Source organism: Fringilla coelebs (genome assembly GCF_963513975.1).
Source record: "Fringilla coelebs genome assembly, chromosome: 8".
Lineage (NCBI taxonomy): Eukaryota > Metazoa > Chordata > Aves > Passeriformes > Fringillidae > Fringilla > Fringilla coelebs.
In genome coordinates, this window is record NC_140066.1 from 28,862,008 (window position 1) to 28,887,936 (window position 25,929).

The 25,929-nt window shown below is 41.3% G+C and overlaps 1 protein-coding gene across 1 annotated transcript; it reads left to right on the forward strand.

Moving 5' to 3' along the window:
• Positions 1 to 3,096: 3,096 nt before the first annotated feature.
• Positions 3,097 to 25,929, forward strand: CASP7 (caspase 7; the record flags this gene model as incomplete). Its single annotated transcript, XM_084210257.1, has 7 exons — positions 3,097 to 3,209; positions 20,639 to 20,787; positions 21,650 to 21,778; positions 22,254 to 22,429; positions 23,821 to 23,959; positions 24,492 to 24,746; positions 24,943 to 25,929. The coding sequence occupies 6 exons, from the start codon at positions 3,097 to 3,099 to the stop codon at positions 24,713 to 24,715; spliced, it is 930 nt and encodes a 309-aa protein (XP_084066383.1). The 3' UTR covers positions 24,716 to 24,746; positions 24,943 to 25,929.

A 25,929-nucleotide genomic window follows, 5' to 3' on the forward strand; every position in this document is an offset into this window, starting at 1 on the left:
AATATCCAGTCCAAAGCTCCATTATTAATGTTTTTAAGGAGAAGGCTGAGTCTCCAGGGCAAAGGAGATGAATGGTGATGCTATAGGTGTCACACTGCTGGCTCTTTCCCCTGCCCAATAATGCACACAGCCAGCTGTGCCATATTGTACATGAGAATTTTTCTCCTTCCTGACCCTTTCCTAGGTGGCAATCACTCCATGCCCTGAAGCAAGATACTTCCCTCTTTTACTATTATATTTCCAATTTTCTCCTTACTCCACACTGAAAACAGGCAAGATTTTCTGAAAAAGAAGACTAGCACCTTGTACTGCATTAAAATTAAGATGTATTTAAGAAAGGTATTGCAGCACACTGAGGAATCAAAATTTCTTTTTGTGAAGGCCAGCAGCCAACGTGAAAAGAAAATAGAAATATGGAAATTAAAAGAAAATAGAAAATAGACAAAGAAAAAAGAAATAGAAAGAAAACAGTTTGAGTTTGATTTTGAGAAATTCCCCACAGCCAATTCTAATAATAATAAACTTTTGAAAATTGGCAAGCATTATCAGACCACTTTTTTGATAGCAATACAATGATGTTTAGAAAAAAGCCATTTCTAGGTCTGTGACTTTGGCTGTGGTGACCAGATGGCAATGGATAAACATTTTCATCTTTCTTCATCTTCATGAAGACATAGAAGCAAACAGTTTCTGTATTTTCTGGGTAACGCCCATACATATCATCAGAAAAGCATATTCGGATGTTCTGAATTTGAGGTGCCACCGGCAGTCACCGCTGGTGATTACAGGGTCCCTCTCCTCTCCTCTCCTCTCCTCTCCTCTCCTCTCCTCTCCTCTCCTCTCCTCTCCAATCTATACATTTGATCTCTACACAATGATCTATACATTTCCAGTGTCCCTGCTGTCCCTGGTGATCCGTTATGGATTTGGAAGTGACGCTGTTCTCTCGGAAAGAAGCAGCTAACAGATGGCATGAGAGGAACCATGGGATTCTGCGAGTTTGATTTTCAGGAGAAAACTTTGGCTACACATCCAGCCAGGAGCCACAGGCATAATCCCAGGGAGCAGGGAGCAGGGAGCAGTCCCAGCAGCAGCGTGCAGGCACACGGCAAGAGCTCCTGCATCACATGGAGGCACTGACCTGCCAGGGAGCAAAAGCCTGTTTGTTACCATGCCTGTGTTTTGTGCCAATTAGGAGGCAGTTACACTGAAAAATGTCTCTTTGATGTAAATCTCTTCAGGTAGTGAATGTTAAACACCACGCACCGCTGGGTAGGTGTATGATTTTGCAGGATTGGAGCCTGCATCCAGGCGTAATTAGCAAGACTGTGCCAATCTTCAGTCCACGTACTGGACCGCTGGGCCTGATGCTAGGGCTGCACAGTGGGACACCGTAATTAGCAGAGATGCAACACGCACAATAATTGGGAGGATAAGGAAATGCCACTGAAGTTTATATAAGGGGGAAAATTTCCTTAGATCTAGACAACCTCGTGTCACCATGAAACTTTCGACTCTTCTTTGGCGGGGGTGTGCCAGAGCACAGCTATTAAAAAGTGGTAATTTCGGTTTCGCTGTGATGCGGCCGTCATTGCCTGGGGAGCGAGGAGGGCCCGGGGCTGCGGCCGAGACCCTCTGCCGGGGGAGATGAACGGGACAGGGACAGGGACAGGGACAGGGACAGGGACAGGGACAGGGACGGGGACGGGGATGGGGATGGGGATGGGGACAAGGGTCAGAGATGGGGACGGGAAAAGGGTCAGGGATGGGGACGGGAGCAAGGGTCAGGGATGGGGATGGGGATGGGGACACGCCCCGCCCCGGCGCCGCCCCGGGAGCGCCGCCTGCTCCTTCGCTTTAAGTGTTGCTTTAAGTTTCGCTTTCGCTCCCGCGCCGCCGGACCCAGCACCAAGGCAAGCCCCGGGCCCTTCCCGGCCCTTCTCCTGCCCCTGTCGGCCCCGGGCCCGCTGCCCGGCCTTGCCCTGCTTTCCCCGCTCGCTGCCCGCTCCTCGCTGCGTTCCGCTGCCCGGGAGGCCCCCGCGCCGCTCCCCGGCCCGCGGCCTGCGCGCTCCCCTCGCTCTTTGTGTGGGTGTATGGGTGTGGGTGTATGGGTGTGGGTGTATGGGTGTGCTTGCCAAAGCCCAGGCTAGACCCGGCTCGGGGAGCTGCTCTTACTCTCGGAGAGCTCCCAGAACTCTGCCCCGCTCCCTGGCCGGGTGGCACAGCCGTGGTGCCGCTGGTGGGCTCTGAGCTGCCGCTGCTGCTGCCAAGCGTCCGGGGTGGTGTTCGATAGGAGCGTGTGCTCTTCTCAGTAAATGGGTGATAAAAGCAAATTTCATCTGCCTAACTATGGGAAAGGGGCAGGAATCACTGCTAATTTTCTGATGAAAGTCCGGAGGCACAGACCAGGTGTTTCAGAGCATCCCCCCTGAGCTGAGGTCCTGCGTGTGCCCCGCGCTTCTCTTGCCGAGCTGGCGCGGAGCGTTCTGCTGTGGTTTCCCTACTGCTTAATGATGAAATTAAAGCCACCCATAGGAAACGCACGGGACTCTTTCACTTACACGCATGTATGTATATGGAATGAGAACACAGCAGCCCTTGCTTTCATCCCAACATGCTTCTTTCCAGACCATGGGAAACTATCTGGGAATTACTTGTGTGATGAGGACAGCTCACTTGGGCACATGGCAGGGTACTTGGAGTTAACCAAGTGTTGGACTTGGATGATCCCAGGGTGTCCTTTACAACTCAGATTATTCTGATTCTATTTTATGATTGTGTTCTGATTCTGTGATCTTTCACTATATAATTATTTTTTATTTTGCTGTGATCTGCATTTTTGAGAGTGATGTTAGATGAGTTCCTTTTGGTAACTGGCACAAGAAAATAGAGATGGCTGAACATGTGCAATGCCACAGCAATTCAGGACCGGAAATCTGTAGCCACTCTCTTCAGGAAGTATTGTACAATAAAACTGACTAAAACCCTCAATGAATCTTCTATAAACCAGACCATAAATAATCTGGTTCACAGAAATATTTCTGAAATGTCAGTGCTCACTGAGGGACGCTTACGTTCTTGTACTTTGATTTGTAGATGTCAGAGGATCAGCGTGGTGATCTCCCTGCTGGAGAGGGAGATGATGAAAATGGCTGTGATGTAGTTGATGCAAGGCCAGATAGAAGCAGCAGGTTATCACTTTTTAGAGGGTAAGTTCCTACTTACACTCCTGGTTTTGTTGTTGTATCAGCTGCCACGCTACCCTTTTAACCAAAAACCATGAAAGGGCTTGATTTGGTGTTCAGTTTGCCATGTCCACAATGTTGTTTATGGTCTGGATGGAAAGATGGTTTATGTTGTATGAATGTAATGTATCTTGTCTGTACCTTAAAGCATTTCTTTGTAATATCCTCTATAGGGAAACCTATAATATCTCCCATAAGTTTTATTTGGCAGCTAAGAGACCACCAAGTTCATTTAGCATCAATTACAGTCCCACATCTTAAACACTGACCTTTGGTGGAGCTGGGAATTGAATGTGCCATTAATTATCTATTTTACTGCACTCAGCTCAGCTAATCTCCAGCATCACTGGAATCCCCTGCTGACTGTCTAAGTTACTTTAAAGCCTGGATGTGCCATCTAGGTTGTAGCACAAAGAAGCCTCACCAAGTCTAGAGATGTAACCCCTCACAGAACACATTAAAAGCCTTTCATTTTAAAGCATAGCAGTCTCACTGAAGCATAAGCTTGCTTTCATTAAACCAGTGGGAAGCAAGAACTATTTACTGCTCGTCTGTACTCCTGAAAACACTGAATAAATGTGATTGGAAACGCAAAAGATGAAAAATGAACATGCAAAGTTTAGAAATACTGTTGAATGTCAGCAAATGGCTACTTCACATTGGATTTAGTGAGATTTTGCAAGAGATACTTGATGCAAAGTCAAATGCATTTACAGAGAGGTTTTGATTTTTTTTACTATTGGAAATTTACATTGAAGTGAGCGGTGTAATTCGGAGAGTACATGTTATTTTTGCTGTTTATTCTATGAGTTTAATAGGGGTAACAAATTTGTGAGAGAAGTGAAGATGCTTTAGTCTTAGAAGACTTTTGATGTGCTGTTAAGCAAATCACTGTACTTTGTCTCATTTTATCATTCCTCAAATATGTTTCACGATGTGTATGTGTATTATTAATTTTAACAAATAGACAAATGTAACATTTGTTTCTAAATCTTGTCAAATATTTTTTCAAAGGTTTCTTTTCAACTTTATAAAATGTGTTTTTTGATAGTTGATTTGGTCCTTTTTATAAGAGGTGATATGCTAATACACTTACTAAATTATGCAACTCAAAGTTAATAATTGCCAAAGAAAAGGCAATAATCAGCATTTCTATGACTTTTTCAATAAGAAATTTTTCAAATAATTTGGCTATTCATCAGTTTGAGGCATTCATCTTTTGGGAGCTCCTTGAAGATGCAATTTGCAGCTTTTTTCTTTAGAAGTAAAAAAAATACAAGATTAAGTATGAGGTACTTGAGAGAATTCAACTTAGATATTGTAGGAAAAAATACTTTTGAGAAATCCAGTAGAGTTTCTTGAAGAAAGTGGTGATTTCTTAAAGAGGAATGAGGTGCTTTGCATTTAAGGTATTTGTGTTTGTCCTATAGAAACTAAAAGTCTTTGTTCTGAAGGAAGATAGGGGAGGAATGTGGGAGGATAAAGGAAAATGGGATCTGATCTAAACTGTGATTGTGATAAAGGAGAAAGTGAAGGATCACTCTTTGTACCTCGCAGGGAATTTTGGAGACATGCAATAAAAAGTTCATGCAGTAGGTTTAGAACAAGTGTTAAGATGCAATTTTAACCTAGTGCAGGATGTCCCTGTAGCCAGGGGATATGCAGATGTCAAGATTTTAGGTGAATTCAGAAGAGATTAGATGTAGGTGTGGAAGAAAATTCCAGATGTTAACATCTTTGGTGAAGGTGTTCCTAAGTCACATCTCTGTGAGAATATACTTCCTATCCAATTTCTTTTGTTTGCTTTCTTCATTCCTAGTCAGTGCCAGACACCAGGCTAGATGTACTTGTACTTGCACCAGTGGGGCTCTCTGTCTTGATTACCAAAGCTTCATTTTGGCAGCATGAAGAAATCCATCTTAAATAAGGTGTCCAGAAAGCTTCAGAGTGCTACAATTTTATTGTCCCTTTTTATTTGCTTTATCCACCCAGTCTTCACCAGTTGTGCAGCACCCTCAGTGAAATTCCTCACTGCATTTCATGTACTATTGCTTAACATAAGTTCAATAGGAAAACAAGGAACTTGTGATGCTGCATAAGCACATTAATTTTAATTTGAGAGAACAGAGCAATGAGAAGCCAAATTCAGAGCTGTGCAGGAAGACCAGCTGTTTCCAGTACCTTCCCAGCTCCAATTTGCCTCCCTCTGGCTGTGACTGGAGATCTGCCCTGTCGCAGCAGTAACCTGAAGTAAATTAAAAATCTTACTACAGATATTTCTCCCTGAGAAGTCTGTGGGGCTGCTGTACCAAGGAGGCCACGGGGCTCAGAACAAGCCAGGATAGGCAGATTCTTCTGGAATCTCAGCAATTTAGTGGAATTATCTTCTACATATTTCCTTTTTTCTGGAAGAGTGCTAATACTTAGCAAATGTTGGTGAGAAAAACTGTCCAGTGGGGAAAAGAGTTGGAAGAAGTTTTGGATTAAATGTGCCAGCCGGGTTTTTATTTAGCCACTAGATGGCAGGAAGGGATTAATTTTGTGTACTGTGAAAAGAGCAAAAACTCAGCTGTGCTGCAGTTGAGCAGCAAGTTTGGTTCCAGAAAGCAAATGGTGCACAGGCACATTTTTGGTGCACAGCCTTGCACATTCTGGCAAGGCTGTGGATCAAAAAAAGTTTAAAACATGTTTAAATAAAGATTCAGCTAAGGATTTCAAATGTGTATTTTATTTTTTTAGCTAACTAATATTTTTCCCATACAAGTTTGGGGGTTTTTACTATGCTCCTTTGACACTTTCAAGGATTTAACTATAGTCTTGCTTCTCCACAGAATGATTTAATATCTTAATTTGGTATCTTTTGTGTTTTACTGGGGACCTCCATTAGGGAGATTGATGGCAGCAAATGCATTTTAGCATCCAGGAAAGTTAATGTAACATGAAATGGAATAAAATTGCACTGTGTTAAATAGAGCTAAGATTTCTCTTAATCCTAAGTAAAGTTTTGTTTTTTTTAAAGCTGCATCCAGAAATTCCCAAGGCTTGGTAGACTTGCATTTGCACTGTCAAAAATCCTGACTGCTTGTGGGCTTCAGTGAAGGAACAGTGCAGAAGAGTTTTGTTATTAGTAGTTTCTAGGCACCAGTTTTATCCTAATTTAATTGTATAGAGCCATTTGTCATCTGGTTACTTTTATCTGCTCCAGCCCTACTGTCTCATTTGTAGTCAATATTCCCCTTCTCATCTGGAAACAGAAAACAATTTAAGTATCTATTCTTTACAAACACTTAGTTACAAATGGAAGTGTTTGATTCTATAGTGCCCTCAATGCAGACACATTAAATGGATTGTAAATAAACCCCACTAAGAAATTTCAGAGGTTTTGTGGGGCATGTAGTCACCAAGAATATTTTAGCCATTTAACACTGCAAATCCAAAATATCTGTAAGGTACTTATTTCTGTCAAGTCATGCCACTTTAAAGTTTGAGACTTTTGAGCAGTTTGGAAATTTCCTGGAAATGCCACCTTCCATAGTTCAGTGGTTGTGATAGTTATATTGTTAAGATATCTACCAGGTTTGTAAATTAGTATTTAGATGAAAAAGATTCATGGATATATACCTTTTCTTTTCACGTGTACAGTGTTTATTTGGGTTGTAGGACATCAAAGTGAGGAAGCAAAGATGTTACCAAAGGTTGTCTGTTTTAACTTCCTGACCCTTGTCTCACTACAGCCATATTTCTCAACCTAAATAACCTTGTTCTTCAAAGAATAAATGCTCATTTTTGAGATTCATCCTCAGCTGAACCTTAGGTCTGGAGTTGTAACAGGTGTGGAAAGTTGTCTTTGTTTCAGCTAAGCCTTTTTGTTGTTCCTCTCTCTTTTGGGGATCTATTTTCCATCTACTTTTCACAGTATCACGTTCATTCGGAATTGGAAGGGACCCACAAGGATCATCAAGTCCAGCCCATAAGTGCCTGTATGGGGATTACCAACAGCTTATTTTTATACTGATTTGTAAAGAAAGATGCTTTTCAGGTAGGGCTTTTATGGAGAACAGCTTCACACTGATGCAGATACATATGTTCTCCAGAATTGTCCATTCTGTTACACATTTTTCAGTGTCTGAATAGAATAGACCTTTCAAAATAAATATTGCTAAAAAAAGTATCTCTTTTATCCTTAGATAGACTAAAAATAGCAAGCTACTTTAAAGTAACTAACAGCTGTTGAATCATTATCTGAAGTTATGTTCTGGGCTGCAGCTCAGATGTCTGAGCTGACGTCCTGTTTCAGCCTCATGTTTCCTTAATGTCTCCAAGGAAGTCACTGAGGGCCTGAGTTTGTCCTGTAAATGGGTGATGATCTTTCCTTTTACTGTCACAGCTCCAAAATCTATCACAATACAATTTTAATTTTGTTTGGAGTTTGCTTTTTCTGCCTAGCACAAGGTAAATATCAATTGTTTATGTTCACCTGAGAGCACAAAACATGAAATTTCAGAAGTAATTTATAGTCTGGAAAACTTCCTACAAAGACAATTAAGAAATTGTAACAAACACAGCAGGGATGTTTCATTTTTATTACTCCTTTTTAAATCAGAGTTGGTTTTGGTTTTATTTTGTTTTGTTTGTTTGTTTGGGGTGTTTGGTGTGGGTTTTTTTGGTGTGTATGTGTGTGTGTCTGTGTTTTGGGGGTTTTGTTGTTGTTGTTTTGTTAAAGCAATTTTTGTTAGATCTGGAACTCAGCTTCTGGAGAACGCTGCAGGAGTATTTAACAATGGGTAGAAACTGTGGCCAGTGCTTGTACTTTCCCTTGGATGCTTTCTGCATTTACCTCATAGGAAAAGCCCAAGTATCTTGACATAGTATTTAGTCTATATTACCAGAACTCATTGATTCACAGTCAATATTTGTTTCCAGTCTCCTTAGAGCCTTTTTAATGTGAAGTACAGCAAACACTGGGTTATCCAGGAACTGTATCTGAAGTAATCACAGTCAAGTATCCTAATTACTTTTTGTAATTAGTGTAGTAATTTATTTCCTTCATTACAACAAACTCTGGGCTGCATCACACAGAATTTGGAGGACAGCTATTTTGTAGTGTGACATTTAAGCTTTCAGAGCAATCCAAACAAATTTAAGCCAAATTTTTAATAAACCCTGTTTGAGGGTAAATATGTAGGAAGGAGTTGTATTAGTTAGAGAGGCTTTGTGAAGTATGCATGTTAATTTGCATTACTGTGTAGAAACATTCATTGTGTAAATATTGTAGCAATGGTGGATCGGGTTTTGACAGGAGGGACGGATCACAAAGTGAAGTCTGCTGTCCCACCTCCTCAAAACCTATTTTCCTGTACTCTTACCCAGGAGCAGAGATGGAATGAGTGATGGGAGGGCGTTTTCTGCCTGTCAGCAGAGGTGGCTGGGGCTGCATGACCTCAGCTGGCAGGGTGATGGCTCGGGGGCTGTGAATGGCCCCACAGAGCAGAACAGTCCAGCGTGACCCAGCGCTGACACAGGCGAATGCTGGCCCTGAGCTCGCAGAGCACACAGAGCATCACAGAGCATCCTGCTCTCTCTGCAATGCTGCCCGAGCATGGTGGGCTCCTAGCACTGCCAGACAACACCAGACTTGCTCCTGGGGACAGGCTGAAGCTGTTTTCAGATGCAGTGTGGAGTACCATTTGATGATGAGCCAAGGTACTGTAGAATGTTGTTCGCCTCCTTCCTTCTCTGGCACCTGTTTGGAAAAATCATGAGTTTATACCCTAAAACAGTCCAGTTTAGCTAATCCTAGCTCCACTGGCATTTTGCAATTGCTAATCCTTGCCAGAGCGTTCTCTGAGCATTAGTGTTTGGAGGGTTTCCTTTATTTTGAGTCATTTTCCAAGCAATCCATATGTACCTGTTAATTTCTCTTAGTACCTATGAAAGGTAAAAGAGCCTTCATCTTTTTTTTCATATAACTGTCAGTTGCCTATCTATATTGTGCTGCCTAGGGTATGATCATGCAAGATTTCAGTTTCCAGAACACCCATGGAAGGTATGGATGTGCAGCTTTTCTAGAAATGAGCAGAAAGCCTTTCAGCAAGCAAAATTCTTTATTTGTAAAAATTCACCTGTTGAATGTTTTTTGGCTATTATGCTGCATACAATATTGTGAGGCCTGCATGGCAGATATCATGCAGCTAATTGGGAAGCTGAATGTCAATTACAAAGTGATGATTGAGAGTTTAGAACTCTGTTTTGCAGGCACCACACCACAAAATTGTCATGTGGGTTGTAAGTGATCCCTAAAATATTAAGTGCACAAAACTAGGACACTGCTACCTGTTTCTTTCCTTTTAGTTTTGTCCTTTTTTTAACTGTTGTGAAATGTGAACAATATTAGATATTTGTTGAACCTTCTTGTCCAAAGTGCAGCTGGCTTAGTCCCAATGCACTTGTTCTATTTCATTTGTATATAATAATTTAAATTGCAGTTGTGGTTTTGATTTGAATTAGTTAAGGCCATCACTAACACATACTGAAAAAGACAGGAAGGCATATTTAAATTAACTATCAGAACTTCAAAAGACATTTCCAAAGTATACCAGAAGTTGTAGTCTGAGGCTTGTTCTTTCAAACAGCTCAACTCTTGCATTTTTTTTTGTGAGTTGTCTTGGACTGAGTTTCTCAGTTTTCCAGATTTTTAGAGAAGATTCTCTCTCCTAATTGGAGATGAATCTGAAACTAAAGTGGGACAAAAAAGCTACAAGAGTAGCTTAGGGTCTGAAAAATGTCTTATAATGAGGTATTGAAGATGTATTCAGTGTTTCAATTGCCGTTAAATAGTCATACAGGCACTAGCATTGTTCTCTCTTCAAGGAAACTAATGTGCAATAATCAAAGCTAGGAATGTTTTTCTGGACTGAGATCCACTGTAAACCTTCATAGTGGACGTTTACAATAAGAATGTAAACAATGACTTTACAGTAAGGATGGTTTGTTTCATGCATTTTCACCTGTCAGTAAGCTAACCCACACACATTGCACAGATGGACAAAATACAAATTTTAGAAGTAGTCTAGTTTAAAATGATTGCTGGACAGAATCCCAGAGTGGGTCAGGTTGGAAGGGACCCCAGTGGCTCATCTGGTCCAAGCTCCCTGCTGGAGCAGGGGCATCCCAGAGCACAGGGTCCAGGATTGCCCCTGAGATTGGCTCAGCTGGCTGGGACATGGGACATCAGGTTTTGTGCTACCCAACCCCTCCCTGCAGCCACATGATCTGCAATTGCTTTGTGAAATATGTTTGTGTAGACTTCATTTTGTGATGGAAGAGCTGAGACCAAGAAATATGGAGTTACTTTCCCAAAGTTATTCAACAGTGGAAACACGACTCATTTTGGTTTGTTTAATTCCTTTCATCAAGTTAATTGGGCAAAGCAGAGCTAGCTTATGGTCTTAATAAGTATATTTTATTCTGTGTTGACCTCTCCAATGTGGCATTAAGAAATTTAGGGAAATGCCAGGATTTAAGTAAATTGAAGCAGTTTATTTTGCAAATTTTCTGTGAAATCTGTTACAGTACTCTTTCATGTGTCATATCAAGAACAAAAGTACTTTTTTAGTATGACTTTTTTTTGGTTTTGGATGAATGAGCTCAGTCCAATCTTGGAAAGAATTTTTTTAATGATAGCTTGGGTCCTTCCCAGCTCTAGTATTATCTTGATAAGTTCAAGGAGATTATCACATTGTTTACCTAACTCCTTTCTTTTGATACTGCTACAGCAATATTTTCTGTTCAAAATTACTGTGTTTACCATTATTTGAAGGGCCTGTGACACAAGTTTCCAGATGAACAAGGGGTACTGTCCTAGCAGGTTCCTGACTTGAGGTTCATTCAGAGAAAAGGCTTTGCCTCTGTTGCCTTTCAGACTGGCTTTGTCTGTTCAGCTGACAGTCTGATTCCAAAGATGCCCTTAAGAGGTCATGAACTAATGGGAAGTTCAAAAAGATACTGAAAGCTGATTAATTCCCATGGCCCTGTTCTTGAGAGCATTTGCAGTCTTTATTTTATTGTCTAAGCAATCCTGCTGCTCCCAGGAGGAACGTGGAGTGGGCTTATGGTGTTCCAGGAGCCACACTGGCCATTCCCCTTTATTCCACCCATTCCCAACTTTCAAAGTTCAGGCATTTCAGCAAGGCAATATATAAATAGGCAAGGGCAGCACAGACTTCATATAGCATCAATAAATATGAACTTCAGACTCCAGTATTTTCAGTTTAGCATGTTTCACTGAAATTTTTATTTTCTTTAACAGATGAAACAAGATCCTGACAGGGAACAGAAATCTAGGAACACAGTTTTTTGTGTGTGGTATTGTGTTGTTTATGTTTGCTGTTCTGAATTGCAGCTGTCAGTTTTCATGCCTTTTGTGTAAGACATCTGTGTGCCATGGTAAGCAATGTAGGTGAAATAATGTTTAAATGCTTTTTGGGAAACTTCTGTAGGATCATTTTTTCTCTCTGCTAAATGAAGACTTTCTGTTGTGTGGAAAATATCCTGACTTTAATATTTGAAATTTTTTTTCAATTTTCTTTTGACATCTATCTGGAATATGTTTTAAAATAACCTTCTAAAGACTGGTGATTTTGTTGGTGCTCATCTATCAAAGTCAGCAGTCCTTTGATAATGTTTGCTAATAGGGAAATTGAAAGTATGCAATGCTTACTTGAACTTCCTCCTATACCCTTAGTATTGCCCCTTTTCCCTCAGGAGACTTCTGTTTCAGTTATTAAGCTTTGTCTTTCAGTTTCTCTCATGGCACATAATTTGCAAGCCTGAGTATGCACTTTCAAATGCCCTGTAATACACTTTTAGTATTTGCTCTAGACCTTGTGTCATGGTTTGACCCGGAAGAGAGTTTTTTTTTTTGGAAAGTTATGGTCAAACCAATCAGTGGCCAGATGTGAAATTGGCATTTGGTGTGGCCACTGAGGATTTGGGTACGCCTCCGAGAACACACTCAGTGGGTTAAAAAGCAGAGGATTTAGGGAAGACCTTCCTCTTTGGAGTCCGGCCGGTGAGTTGCTCTGACCTCTCCCCTGCTCAGCGGCGTCTGGGCGGGGGAGGGGAGGCCATGCGGCCTGGGAAGGAAGGCCGGAGCCCCGGCAAGGTGCAGGGGTGGAGGAGTCCTGGGATGGTTTGGGCAGCCCCCCCTGGGAGAGAGAATGACAGAGACTGTGCAGGCTGAATTTGTTATCTTGTGCTGGGAGCACAGCCAGGAGGAGAAAGTGGGGGGGGGCGGCAGGTGCCCAGCTGCCAGCAGACCGGGCCGAGCTTTTAACCTTTTTGTGAATTTTTTGGAAGCTGTAAAAACACTGATCCTCCCCAGCTGAGGAGTGAGAGGGGAAAGAGGATGGGAAAGAAGAAGAAGTTTGACTAGGTGAAGGAATGCTTGAAGATGAGAGTGCCCTAGGTGGAGGAGATGATTGGAGTGGCTTTGGGCTGGACTTTTCTCTTACACAGCCACGGGCGAAACCAAGTTCTTCTGATAATACAGAGACTGCTCCTTGGGGGAGGCGGTTGGCTAGAAGCCAGGAGTGACAAGGCCGCGAAGAGAAGCGGAGAGAACAGAGACTGAGGGGGAGGGTGTGGTGGAGCCCTCTGCCTCCAGGGAAGGATCTCTGTTCCTGAGAGCCCCAGGCCCCAGGGGAAATAATATGGGGGGGACAGGTGTCCCAAATGGTGAGAGGTGGCCACCTCTTGGAACTGGGCAAAGCATTCTTAAAAGGACCTAAGGAGCAGTTTGGATCCATGGACAGTGGTGAGAGCGCTGGACATGGAAGGAAGATGGTCACCGCTACAGATTTTCTTCGGGCGGCTGCAGCGTGTGACATGGAAGCACTGGGGACTCTGCAGTGCTTTCCTGGGGAGGCCCATGGTGTGAGAGGAAGACTCCTCTCTCCTGATGAACTGGGGAGAGTGTGTGTGAAGGAGGGTATTGGACTGAGAATTGATGTGTTAGAGGGGATTTGTTTGTTGGAGAGGTGGGGGGAGGAGAAGTGTTTTTGAAGATGTTTCCATTGTGGATTGTTGTGTGTAGTTTTTCCCTTTTTTCCCCTTTTGTGTCTATGTAGATTAATAAAATGTTGGTTTTTTTCCCTCCATTCCCAAGTTGGAGCCTGTTTTGTTCTGTTCCTGGGTCACATCTCACGGTAACCATTTTGGATATCCACCTTTCATGGGGGCGCTGGCACTGTGCCAGGGTCAACCCATGACATTATTGGTTCCCTGACCGGGAATCGAACCCGGGCCGCGGCGGTGAGAGCGCCGAATCCTAACCACTAGACCACCAGGGAGCTCTGGCCGAGCTTGTCAATAATGTCATGGGTTGACCCTGGCACAGTGCCAGCGCCCCCATGAAAGGTGGATATCCAAAATGGTTACCGTGAGATGTGACCCAGGAACAGAACAAAACAGGCTCCAACTTGGGAATGGAGGGAAAAAAACCAACATTTTATTAATCTACATAGACACAAAAGGGGAAAAAAGGGAAAAACTACACACAACAATCCACAATGGAAACATCTTCAAAAACACTTCTCCTCCCCCCACCTCTCCAACAAACAAATCCCCTCTAACACATCAATTCTCAGTCCAATACCCTCCTTCACACACACTCTCCCCAGTTCATCAGGAGAGAGGAGTCTTCCTCTCACACCATGGGCCTCCCCAGGAAAGCACTGCAGAGTCCCCAGTGCTTCCATGTCACACGCTGCAGCCGCCCGAAGAAAATCTGTAGCGGTGACCATCTTCCTTCCATGTCCAGCGCTCTCACCACTGTCCATGGATCCAAACTGCTCCTTAGGTCCTTTTAAGAATGCTTTGCCCAGTTCCAAGAGGTGGCCGCCTCTCACCATTTGGGACACCTGTCCCCCCCATATTATTTCCCCTGGGGCCTGGGGCTCTCAGGAACAGAGATCCTTCCCTGGAGGCAGAGGGCTCCACCACACCCTCCCCCTCAGTCTCTGTTCTACTCCGCTTCTCCTCGCGGCCTTGTCACTCCTGGCTTCTAGCCAACGCCTCCCCCAAGGAGCAGTCTCTGTATTATCAGAAGAACTTGGTTTCGCCCGTGGCTGTGTAAGAGAAAAGTCCAGCCCAAAGCCACTCCAATCATCTCCTCCACCTAGGGCACTCTCATCTTCAAGCATTCCTTCACCTAGTCAAACTTCTTCTTCTTTCCCATCCTCTTTCCCCTCTCACTCCTCAGCTGGGGAGGATCAGTGTTTTTACAGCTTCCAAAAAATTCACAAAAAGGTTAAAAGCTCGGCCCGGTCTGCTGGCAGCTGGGCACCTGCCGCCCCCCCCCACTTTCTCCTCCTGGCTGTGCTCCCAGCACAAGATAACAAATTCAGCCTGCACAGTCTCTGTCATTCTCTCTCCCAGGGGGGGCTGCCCAAACCATCCCAGGACTCCTCCACCCCTGCACCTTGCCGGGGCTCCGGCCTTCCTTCCCAGGCCGCATGGCCTCCCCTCCCCCGCCCAGACGCCGCTGAGCAGGGGAGAGGTCAGAGCAACTCACCGGCCGGACTCCAAAGAGGAAGGTCTTCCCTAAATCCTCTGCTTTTTAACCCACTGAGTGTGTTCTCGGAGGCGTACCCAAATCCTCAGTGGCCACACCAAATGCCAATTTCACATCTGGCCACTGATTGGTTTGACCATAACTTTCCAAAAAAAAAAACTCTCTTCCGGGTCAAACCATGACACCTTGTGGTTTAGTCTTTATCCCATGTAATTTATGCTTTCTGATTTTTAACAGCAAAGGAATATTCATTTTTATGAAAGACAATTCAAGTAGTGGCACGTTGTTCTTGTCCAGAAATGCTGCTGTTCTGCCAACCTGATGCAATATTAATGGAAAAAGGCAGCAGGGTAATATGTTGTTTGCATGCAGTTCTAAATCTGTGTGACACTACCAAAACAGATCTGACAAAGAACAAAGAGTGTGGCTTAGAGAACTCAAGATCTAAAAAGCTCTAGTCAGGTTTAACAAGTGTTTTTTGCTTGATATTGCCCACAGGGTTCAAGATTAAAAAAAAAATGCAAAGTGGAGAGAGTGTACCGTAATTAGAGGTGTATAAATACAGTGAAATTAGATTGGATAAAGGTAATAAAGCTGAATAAAAGTATTAAAGCTAGTAGATTGAAGAGAAGTTTATGTAGAAGCAGGAGATCCTAATGCATGATCATCAGAAAGCATCTAAAGTATGAATTATGGAGCCCACCTTAGATCACTAATTATTGAGGCTAAGGTAGAAACATAGAACAGAATATTGAACCTTGTTTTGGCTAATTTATAAATTCTGTTTCCTGTTCAGTTTTTTTGTAATGAATAAATCTAAACTGATCTCCAGCACACTCAGTTTTACTGCACACAGCTTAGTGATGCCTTGTGAATTCAAACACAGTTGTATTTGCATTTTCATTGTTTTCTGTCTATCCTTCCACTATCTTTTTCAATAAATAAGTCCAGTCCAGGATTTTCCCCAGGAGAGCAAACAGCATTTGTGATGAGCAGTAGTCACAAACATAATTTTTATTGTGCATGCAACAATGGAAGGAGAGTGGGAGTTTTTAGGTAGAGAGGGCAACACAGCTACACAAACTGCATAAAAATAAATCATCAATATAGGCTATGTAAGTTTCTTTAGAGGCCTCAGAACTAGTGCATTGTCCCATGCACTCCACAGTACTGTAACTGAACTAACTAAATTTATTCAAATGAAGCCTGTCTAGAGTCCCCAGATGCCAAAAGTCCTAAGGGAAACATCTCAGTGGTTTGTAATGGATTAAAAAGCATTGCAATTTAAGACACCTTGCATCCCACAACACTTAAGTGTATGAAAGTTCTGGTGGGTGTCAGTGGAGAGAATGTTTGTAGTGTCCACTGCTCTAATCCTGCCCAGACTCAACAGAAGGGCTGAGAATGTGACAGAAACTAGAATAAAACTATTCATCAATGCCAAAAAAGCATTGGGACTCCAGAAGGTGTCCTGAAGTGATGTGTTTTGCAAAGACACCCAAGTTTTCAAGGGCAAATTTTCTTTTTATTGGAAACATTTTATCAGTTATTGAAAAATTATATTGCACGTTGTATAAAAGAAGGAAGCAAGAGTAAAATTGTCAACGTTTTGAGATATTCCTTATCAAGGAAAGGCAAAGTTTACTGGACTGCATAGAGCAGAGTAAGACACAGTTCTCTCTTTTTGTGGGTTTACTTCAAATAGAAGTGAATGGAATCAGTGTGGCCTTTTCCACCCAACTCTGAATGTCAGCTCCCTTACATTAAATAGTATAGAATTGTAGAATTTTTTTTATCTGCTTACATTTTTCAGTACTCCAACAAAAGGCCCTAATTTTTCTGGGAGAGAAGGGGACTGTAGCTTTTTTAAAAACCTAGATATCCCTCTGTAATACCATTTTTAGAGCTTATTTTGAACAACTCTCCCTGAAAAAGGTCACTTAAATAGCCAGGCAGAGGAGCTGATGAATGTTAGATGAATAAAGAATAAAGAATGCTCAAGGAAGCTTTTGTCCTGCACATGGATTCTTAATATATTGGTATGTCACACACATATGGCAGTAACAGGGACTGAGGAAGGTTCCAGTAGAAAGGAAGTCAAAGGAGAGAAAATCACTGCTGCTAAGAGACAGTGCTTTATTTTTTCTAAATAATCTTCAGGTATAGTTAAATGTTTTTGGTCATATTTTTATGCTTAAATCTTGACCCATATTGAAACAATAATTTATTCCAAGTATAAGAGAAAAGAAGGTTTGTTGTGATGAGTAGCAGTCCTTTATATGATCATGTCCACTGCTTGTGCAAGGAGGTATCTCCATTGACTTTGGCAGAATTTTAGCCACTCATGCTGATTAAACACTTTACTACTATTTAAAAGTTCAGTAACAAAATGATAAATAGAATAGATAACTTTAGTTTTATATTTGAAAAGTGAGAAGTTGATAATAATGATTTTCTCAGGGTTGATACTGAGTCTAGACTTGCTGAAATCACATTCCCAAATATGCAGTTGGCAAGGCTGAGGCCTGGATTTAGAGACACAGTGAGGGTGAAAATGTGCAAGCTATGTGAGAGTGCCAGAGTGGAGTTTCAGTTTTTCTGAACTTTTGACCAAAGGGAGAAAACATGAAATATATGAATGGCAATAATGGGGAGAATATTTTTGTATACGGGAAGGATCAGTGACCACTAATGGTGTGAGGAATAATGGCACAGCTGTAATTAGGACCTGAAGAAGGAGTAAACAGTCTTGAAATTCAACTTTCTGTTTAGTCCAGGCAAGTTTGAATCCCAAAAGAGGGAAATTAAAGACACTAGATGTCAGAGAAGCAGAAAGAAAGCAGAGGGCTCATAGTTTAAAACATTTTATAACAGCATATAACTAATTTGTGGAAAGCCTCTTGGAGAATACAGTCATTAGAAAGCTCAGTAAGAACAGCAGGAAACATTTATACTAGCTGGCGTCTAGTCCAAAGTTCAGAAAAAAAGATTTAAGCTTTCAATCGTAAGTCTTGCCCATCACTGACAGGAGATTTCCCTGAAGGCCTGATTATTACTTATTTATAACTTTATTAGTTATCATTACAAGGTCTGATTTAGCTTGTTAAGTCTGAAATGTTGGACATGGTGGTGTCAGTCCAGCTCCCATGTTGTGCTGTGTTGGCACAGGAACCAGAACCTTGTCTGGACTGCAGTTCAAGGCTCAGTGTAACCCACAGCCTTTGCTCCCTGATTTATTCACTTTGGACTGATGCCAGAAGATTTCTGGAACATTTTATTGTCTGCCAGTAAGGAAGTGATGGGCGTGCCCATGCTGTGGGTTTTTGGGTATCTCATTAACCTGCTCAGCCTGGGGGGAATCACTGGAGTAAAACCATAGTGTCCTGTGTAAGGGGATGGGGAATTGAGCTGCCAGGGCTTGTCTGTGCCCTCTGCCATCGACTGGCACCGAGCTTCTGGCTGCTCCTGGGAATTCCAGCAGCAGGAATTACACCCCTCAAACTCACGAGTATTTCTGCATGAATGAGTGCAAACTCTTGAACTTGGGAGTGAGGTGGTTTCAGAGAAGTTGCGTGGCTGCATTGCCATGCCATGCCATGCCACCCTTGCTGCCGTTTTCAGTGGGGCTTTTTGTGGGGCTGCCTGATTTCTGGGCTGGATTAGGTCACTTCCAGCCTTCTAGAAGAGCAGACAGTGCAAACGTGTTACTGCTAAATGGGTCCATGCCTGGGTTGTTCATGGGTTGGACATAAGCAGAAATGTGTGCACAATCCCCTTGAAAATATCCTGTTGTCTGTACAGCCACTGTTGTTTGAATGACTTTTTCAGGAAATCACTGAAGCCAGATAAATCTGTAGAAACTGGCACCTGTGGGCTGAGGAAATGCCTCTTCATCGACCTGAGTGGTTTATTTGTTGTTCTGAAATTTCTTTTTCCCTCTTTCACAAAGAACTGTGGAGGAATTTTAGGTTAAAATAAAAATCCAAACTCTCTTTGAAAGTCAAATGTAATATCAGCATCATACAGCTCTGACAGATTCTTTAAAAGAATTAGTGAAGAATTGGTTAAGACTTTCTCTTGAGGCAAAGCATATTTAATTATTGCTTCCAGAGCCCTCAAGAAGCACATGCAGGCATAATATCCATAGTTGCAATTTGTCAGAAAAAACCCTGTATTTCCAGACATAATCCTCAAGTAGATACGGTTCAATATCTTGTTTTTCAGTCTCTAAGGGAAGTCTAAAAGAGGACATGGTGTTAAGATGGTCACATGTGAAAAGAGTAGAATGGAAGCCTGCCAGGTGCAGCTCTTTAATTTGGCCCTTTATAATAGAATGTGACGGCACTCAAAGATAAGAAGAAGCTGTTTTGAAATTGAATTGCAGTAGCATTTATACATGATGAATCATTTAAAGAAGGCTTATTATAGATTCCAATTGGTCTTGTCCTTTAGTAATAAAAAAGAGGACACTTAAAGCTAAAAGACAACCATTGTTAAATCAGGCAGGTAAGAAAATAGATTACCTAAACAACATTTAATCAATTCATGGCAATCTCATGTCTACAGGTTATTATTGAAGCAAATAAATTACTATTTCTTTAGGAAGATGTCAGGATGAGAATAGTGAAAGTACTTAAATTAATTGAGGTTATAGGAAAAATTTAATGTTATAACCAAACTGTATTATACAGTTCTTTGTGCTGTGAAAGTAGTTTATGTTTTCCTCTCAGATATCAGCACTAAATACTATTGGAAGCTGGATGTTGGAGCAAATAAGAGAGGTGTCAATAACTTCTTCTGCCCTTTCCTGAGCATTGTTTTTATGTGGGCCCCAAATCTTGTTTATAATTCTGGGATTGAATCAGACGACTCATGGGCTCTTACTGGCTTCAGTTTTGCTTGAGGAAATCTTAACCATCCCTGAAACCACCTGCTTGGATGAAAAAGTCCACCTGTAAAAGCAAGTACTGCTGAGTTCCTCATGCCTGTACATCAGGTGTGCACGCTGGCTGTAACTGATTTGGTATTCTTACTTTATTTACATTAAACCTGTGAGTAATGTCTGTGCTATCCCTTGGCATCTCTCTCTAATCCAGTGTAAGACTCCAGTACATGGCAAAAATATCAGTACACAGTCATAAAACCAAACAAGATTTATTAATATAAACCATTAACATCATTATTATAATAGTTTGATTTGTTTTTTCTTAGGTTTTATTTGGCAAAGTTTAGGTATCAGTGATTACATTGGAATGTGCTTGGGTTTTTGCACAGATTCAGACTGCTGTTTGGCAGACCAAATTAACACATGACTTATTCACATCTATAACCTTTTTCAGTAGAAACTACCTACTTCTTAGTCTTAATCTGCACAAAATTTGGGGATGATGGTGATTCAGTAGACAAATCACAGATTGGGTAAACTGCATATCTTCATGTTCCTGGAATGGCTACTGAGGGAAATGTGTCTGTTTTTACTTAATTACTTACAGTAAAAGTAAAATATGTCCAAAAACAGTTTGCAAAAGGTTGCTGCCAGCCTCACTTCATGCGGGCCATTTGTTTTATCTCTGGGTCAGGATCTGTGTCCTGCTGTTGGCTGCTGTTCACTCCAGGGTTGTTTCACCTCATCGGAATCCACCTGCACACGATAATCACTTCAGGAAATCACGAGATCTTTATGCCTCAATCCAAAATGTAAATGAAGAAAACAAATATTGGAGAAGGAGAAACGTTGGGCAGGGCATGAGTGGTTTGAATTGCGGTAAATAGGCCGTGCATGTGACTGGTCACTAACAATAATTTCATTTGGTTCGCCTAGAAAAAGGAAGAATGGAGAAGAAGAGCAGCAAAAGCCCTCTCTCAGTAATCAATACCGAATTGTTACACCCACATTCCAGTATAAAATGGATTACAAGAAAGTTGGCAAATGTATTATTATAAACAACAAAAATTTTGAAGACAAAACAGGTAATGTTCTTTCTTTGATGATACTCACTACAGACCATAGAATTTTTATACATTCTTTGATCAGTAAGTATTCTATTTTTAGGACATGGGATTGTAATGAATGTTTTTTTATCTTTTTTTGATAAATAGTTGTTCCTAAAACTTTTCCTGTTATCTAACACTTATGCTACAGTGGCTCTTTTCAACATCTTTTCAGTATATGTCTCAAACACTATGTCTCCTTGCTGTACCAACTTCAAACGAAACCTTTGTTCCAGAGTTTAAAACTATGTTGTTAAAATTTGAACTTTGGCATCTGCAACCCATGTTATAAATTCTCTGTCCCTGAGCTGCAGCTATGAGCTACAAAAGCCAATAGCTGTAGGTGTGCTCTGTTCACACTCCTGCATTTAACTTTCCAAACCACATGTGGTTTCAAGGTAGAGAAATATTTGTGTTATAAGCGGGTTTGTAGGATTTTCCCTGTACACTTGGCAAACACAGTAAGTTGTTTTCCCCAAAGATTGTGTATCAGTCCCTTTTACTGGGTATAATAGGGACACTGTTCAACAGGTTTTCCGTGGGGTGCTTTGTGTTGTACTGCATAACCAAAAGGAGCTGGATCATCCTTAGAGCTCCTGTGTTGCAAGTGCTGGGGGCACGCCAGCATTTTTCAGTATAAGATAGGTGTTAACACTGAACATGGCCTTATTTTTAAAATCTCACCATTTGTTCTCAATGCTGCCAGAGGATTGTTTTAAAAACATGTCACTGAGACATTGTTTAATTTTATCAATGATAAACTTAAACATTTGCCTTTGAACACGTGAATCACTTTGAGTTGTGTAATGTGCAGTCAGCCACGTTCTTTGCTTTCTGGCAGGAATGGGCACACGCAATGGCACCGACAAAGATGCTGGAGATCTTGCTAAGAGCTTTAAAAACTTGGGCTTTGAGGTTGATATACACCATGACCGAAGCCGTGATGATATGGAAAAATTACTGAAGAAAGGTAGGGATTCAGAATAATAAAATAATTTGGGGGGGAACATACCTTTGGGAGTCACTGATTCTACTTCCAGCTCACAGCAGGTTAAAGTAGAGCAGATTGCTTAGGCCCCACACATACCATTTTATGTATGAAAGGATTTTTTTTCTGAATGGGCTTTATTCCCCACCTCATCCCCCAGCATCAATTCAGAAATTCACGGTGTTCTTGTGAAGCACTTGTCCTGTGTACTAGGTGAAAAGCCTTCATGTTAGATAAGGAGTTCAGCCTGTTGATTCCAGGGGGCTAAACTCAGCATCAAGTGAAGGATGCATCCATGTACTCAGGGCACTCACCACATTGTAAAAGGTGATCCACTCCTTCTCATACCTGACAGTAGGAGCCCAGTATGTATTTAGCCTCAGAAAAATGTGCTTGCTAAATATAATTTCCATTTAAAACGTGGCTTCTTTTTGACTGAGAAGAGTTTGCCTTGCAGCTGCTGAGGAGAACCACAGTGATGCTGCCTGCTTTGCCTGCATCCTCCTCAGCCATGGGGAAGAGGGGCTCATCTATGGCACAGATGGACCCATGGCCATCAAGAGTCTGACTGCACTGTTCAGAGGAGACAAGTGCAAAAGCCTTATAGGCAAACCCAAACTGTTTTTCATTCAGGTAATACCCCTAAGGTAAATACAGTGTCCTACTGCTGCAGCAGGGAAAACATGCTCTGTTGGTTGTCTGCCCTAGAAAAACCCTGTAGCTTGACTCACTGAATGTTGCTGGAGGTTTGTGAAAAAATGTGTTGACAGAAGTTGTCTGTGGGTCAGATTATTGTTTGTTTTTAAAAGATAATTTATATATGAGATTCACAGGTGTAAAGAATATTATCATTGTAATTTTCTACATGGTTTTTTCTTGGTAATATGTGGACTTCAAAGCAGAAAGATAAACTCACTTTTGTGCAGAGCTAAGGATAGTCCATGATTTTCAGTAGGAATAATACTGTCCAGGTCTCTTTGAATTAAGGCTGCCTCTAAAAATTACTGCTTAAAGAAACACTTTGCTTTCCCTCAGTAGCCTAAAAATTTATATTGCATTTTAAATTAGCATGTAATCAATTGTACTAGTTAATACAATTATTAGTTAATGTATTAATTGTATTAGTTAAACTTTTAAAGACAGCTGTTTCAAACAGCATTAACTGACATATCATGGGTCTGAATTATCTTTTTTTTTTTTACATAATACATAGTATTATTTACATATAAGAGTTACAGCAGGTGTGGTTTTCCCTAGGCTATCCCATCAATTAATCCTCATCCTCAAAGTGAAAACTGTTTTAGACTCTCCATACTAGTAAAGTGATGTTTCTTCTAATTACACATTTGAAATGGTTACTTTATAGACTTTAAGATTATTATCTTAATAAAGGCAATCAGCCATCTTATATAAGCCAGTCAGACTTGTTCTTTTGCAAGAGCTGTCAGTCAGAGCTACTGATCAAGTGCTGAAAATTACCCACCAGGACCATTGTCCCAGTGTGCCCTTTAGCTAAACCCATGATTAGGAGAAAATTAAGAATCAAGGAGATAAATGGAAAAGTATTAAAAACACAATGTACTTGTAATGGGTGGTCAAACACTGGACCACATTGTCCACACTGTAGAGTCTCCACCTGCAGAGTCCACTGTAAATAAATTGTCCAGAAGTCACACTGCACACAGCATTTTGTAATAATTGGGTCCTGAAAATGTCTCTAGACTGGTAAAAATAATCATGGTTAGAATGAACCAGTGCTGATATGGCACTTGTTGACAAACAGCTGGGCTGCACAGCCTCAACACCTTTGCCTCCCTCTGCTTACAGGGTGTATATTTTTCAAAGGGTAGGCTAGTAACTTTGTCACTGAACAATTAGTTATCCCCCAGAATTGCATCTCTGCTTTTAATATATTCAAAGTGCTGCTTGAACTGAATCCAATAAAAAACTTTGATGAATACTAATTGTTATAACACCTTGTTTCTGGTTACTGGAAACATGCTATTTATATTCCCTGCTTTCAGGCCTGCAGAGGCTCTGAATTTGATGAAGGTATACAAACTGACTCTGGACCTGCCAATGACACCCTGGAGACAGATGCCAACCCAAGATACAAAATCCCAGTAGAAGCAGATTTTCTGTTTGCTTATTCCACGGTGCCAGGTAAGGAAAAGAAGGTCAGGATGGGAGGGGAAGCCTGAGAACTCCCCATCCATACTGACTGGATTGGAGATGGAATCCCCCCCCATGATACATTGTGCACCGATGGATAAAACACAAAGGCTCGGTGTACATTGGGTATCCACTCCTCCTACACTGGCTGCAGAGGAAAAGGGAGTACACAGGTGGCAAAGGCAGTACTGTGTTCTGGGAATCCTGCCCTTCTGTGTCCTGGTGTGCTGAATGTGTGATGAAGGCAGGAGGAGGAATAGTTACAGTCCTTATTATCAGAAAGGAAACCTGTGTCATTTTAATTCTTGCAGATTCTCTAATGTCAAAATGTGGAATGGCACTTAAGCAGTGTGAGGTTTGGAGAGTTAATATACATTATTCTCAGCTTTAATGAAGCAGGATGTGTAACACAGCTGTTAAGAGTTCAACTTTCAGTGTGTGCATTGTCAATCTTTGCCCAGAATCGTTCGCACAAAAGAGCAAAAATAACTCCCTGCATTCTCTTCCTCGTCTTTCCTGTCAGGTTATTACTCCTGGAGGAATCCTGGAAGAGGCTCCTGGTTTGTGCAGTCTCTGTGCTCTGTGCTGAATGAGCACGGGAAGCAGCTTGAGATCATGCAGATCCTCACTCGGGTCAACTACGTGGTGGCCACCAACTTCGAGTCGCAATCGGACGATCCGCGCTTCAGCGAGAAGAAGCAGATCCCCTGCGTGGTCTCCATGCTCACCAAGGAGCTCTACTTCTGACAGGGCACTTGAGTGCAGCCCCTGCTGAAAGGTTAGGCTGTGCCTTTGGGTGGAGATGTGGTTCTGGACAGCAGTGTCACATTTTTAGTGACAGGAGTGTGGGAACGCTGGGTTTTTTATGTTGTATAGGATGGGGTGTCTGATGGATGGAGAATATGCAATCTTTTAAAGCAGCTGTGGGCCAGCCTGGCAGCTTTCATTAATTATTGTGTCTTGGTTTCTCTTAGGGTGGCTGTCATGATTTATGGCTACTGAAGATGTTATGAGTCAGCTGCCTGACCCATAAAGCTTTTTCCCAGAAAGCAGATTGTAAATTAAGAATAAAAACAAAAAAATCTTGAGACTCCTCATTTACTGCTGGCTCATGGAACCATAATCTCCTTGGAAATTTCCAAAGACAATCATATTATGGATATGTCCAGTAATAAAACAGTTTGTAGCTATTTAAAAGGGTGTTTCTTAGTCTAATATATTAATTTTCTTTTAATGAACATTATTCATGAAGGCTAATGGTTGCTCCATGCTCGATCTGGAAGTCAGTTTACTTAGTCGTCATTATAGCATAAAATGAATTTATAAAAAATCCATATTTTTATTTGTCTGAACAGTATAGAAATGTAACAAATAGAACAATCAAAATTAAAATCTCTGTAAAAGACTGGCAAATTTTACTTGGATGGAACCATATTAAAGTGCCTTTGTAAAGATATTTTGCCTTGCAAATGACAATTGACTGAGAACAACCTGAAACAGTGGTATCGCAGTTCTTCTGCTTGCAGAAATAAAAATGTCTGCTTGTTGATTCAAAAGTTAATGGCAAGGCTCTAAAACTTTAAAATTTAATGTTGAAAAGGTAGAATTATATGTTCCAATGACAAATGTATGTTTAGATTTAGCTTCTAGTTGTGAGGAGTTTTGCCAAAACTGGAAATGGTTACTTGAATCAGAAACCAGAAGTGCCTTCTTAGTTACTGTACGGTCATGATTTTGTGTTTTAGAGTTTTGTTGGTGATCTTTATATTTCTACTTTTTATATTTCCTTTAGTTGGCAGCTAGTTCAAAAAAAGTAAGTTTAATGATTTGGTTAAATTGATGAAGAATTATTTGTTTACCCTTTTTCCAGTTAATTTACTCTATACTCATTGCAATCTTCTGAGAAAATAAAACCAAATTAGCAAATTGTTAAGTTTATTTTCTTACAAATACTGTGACAT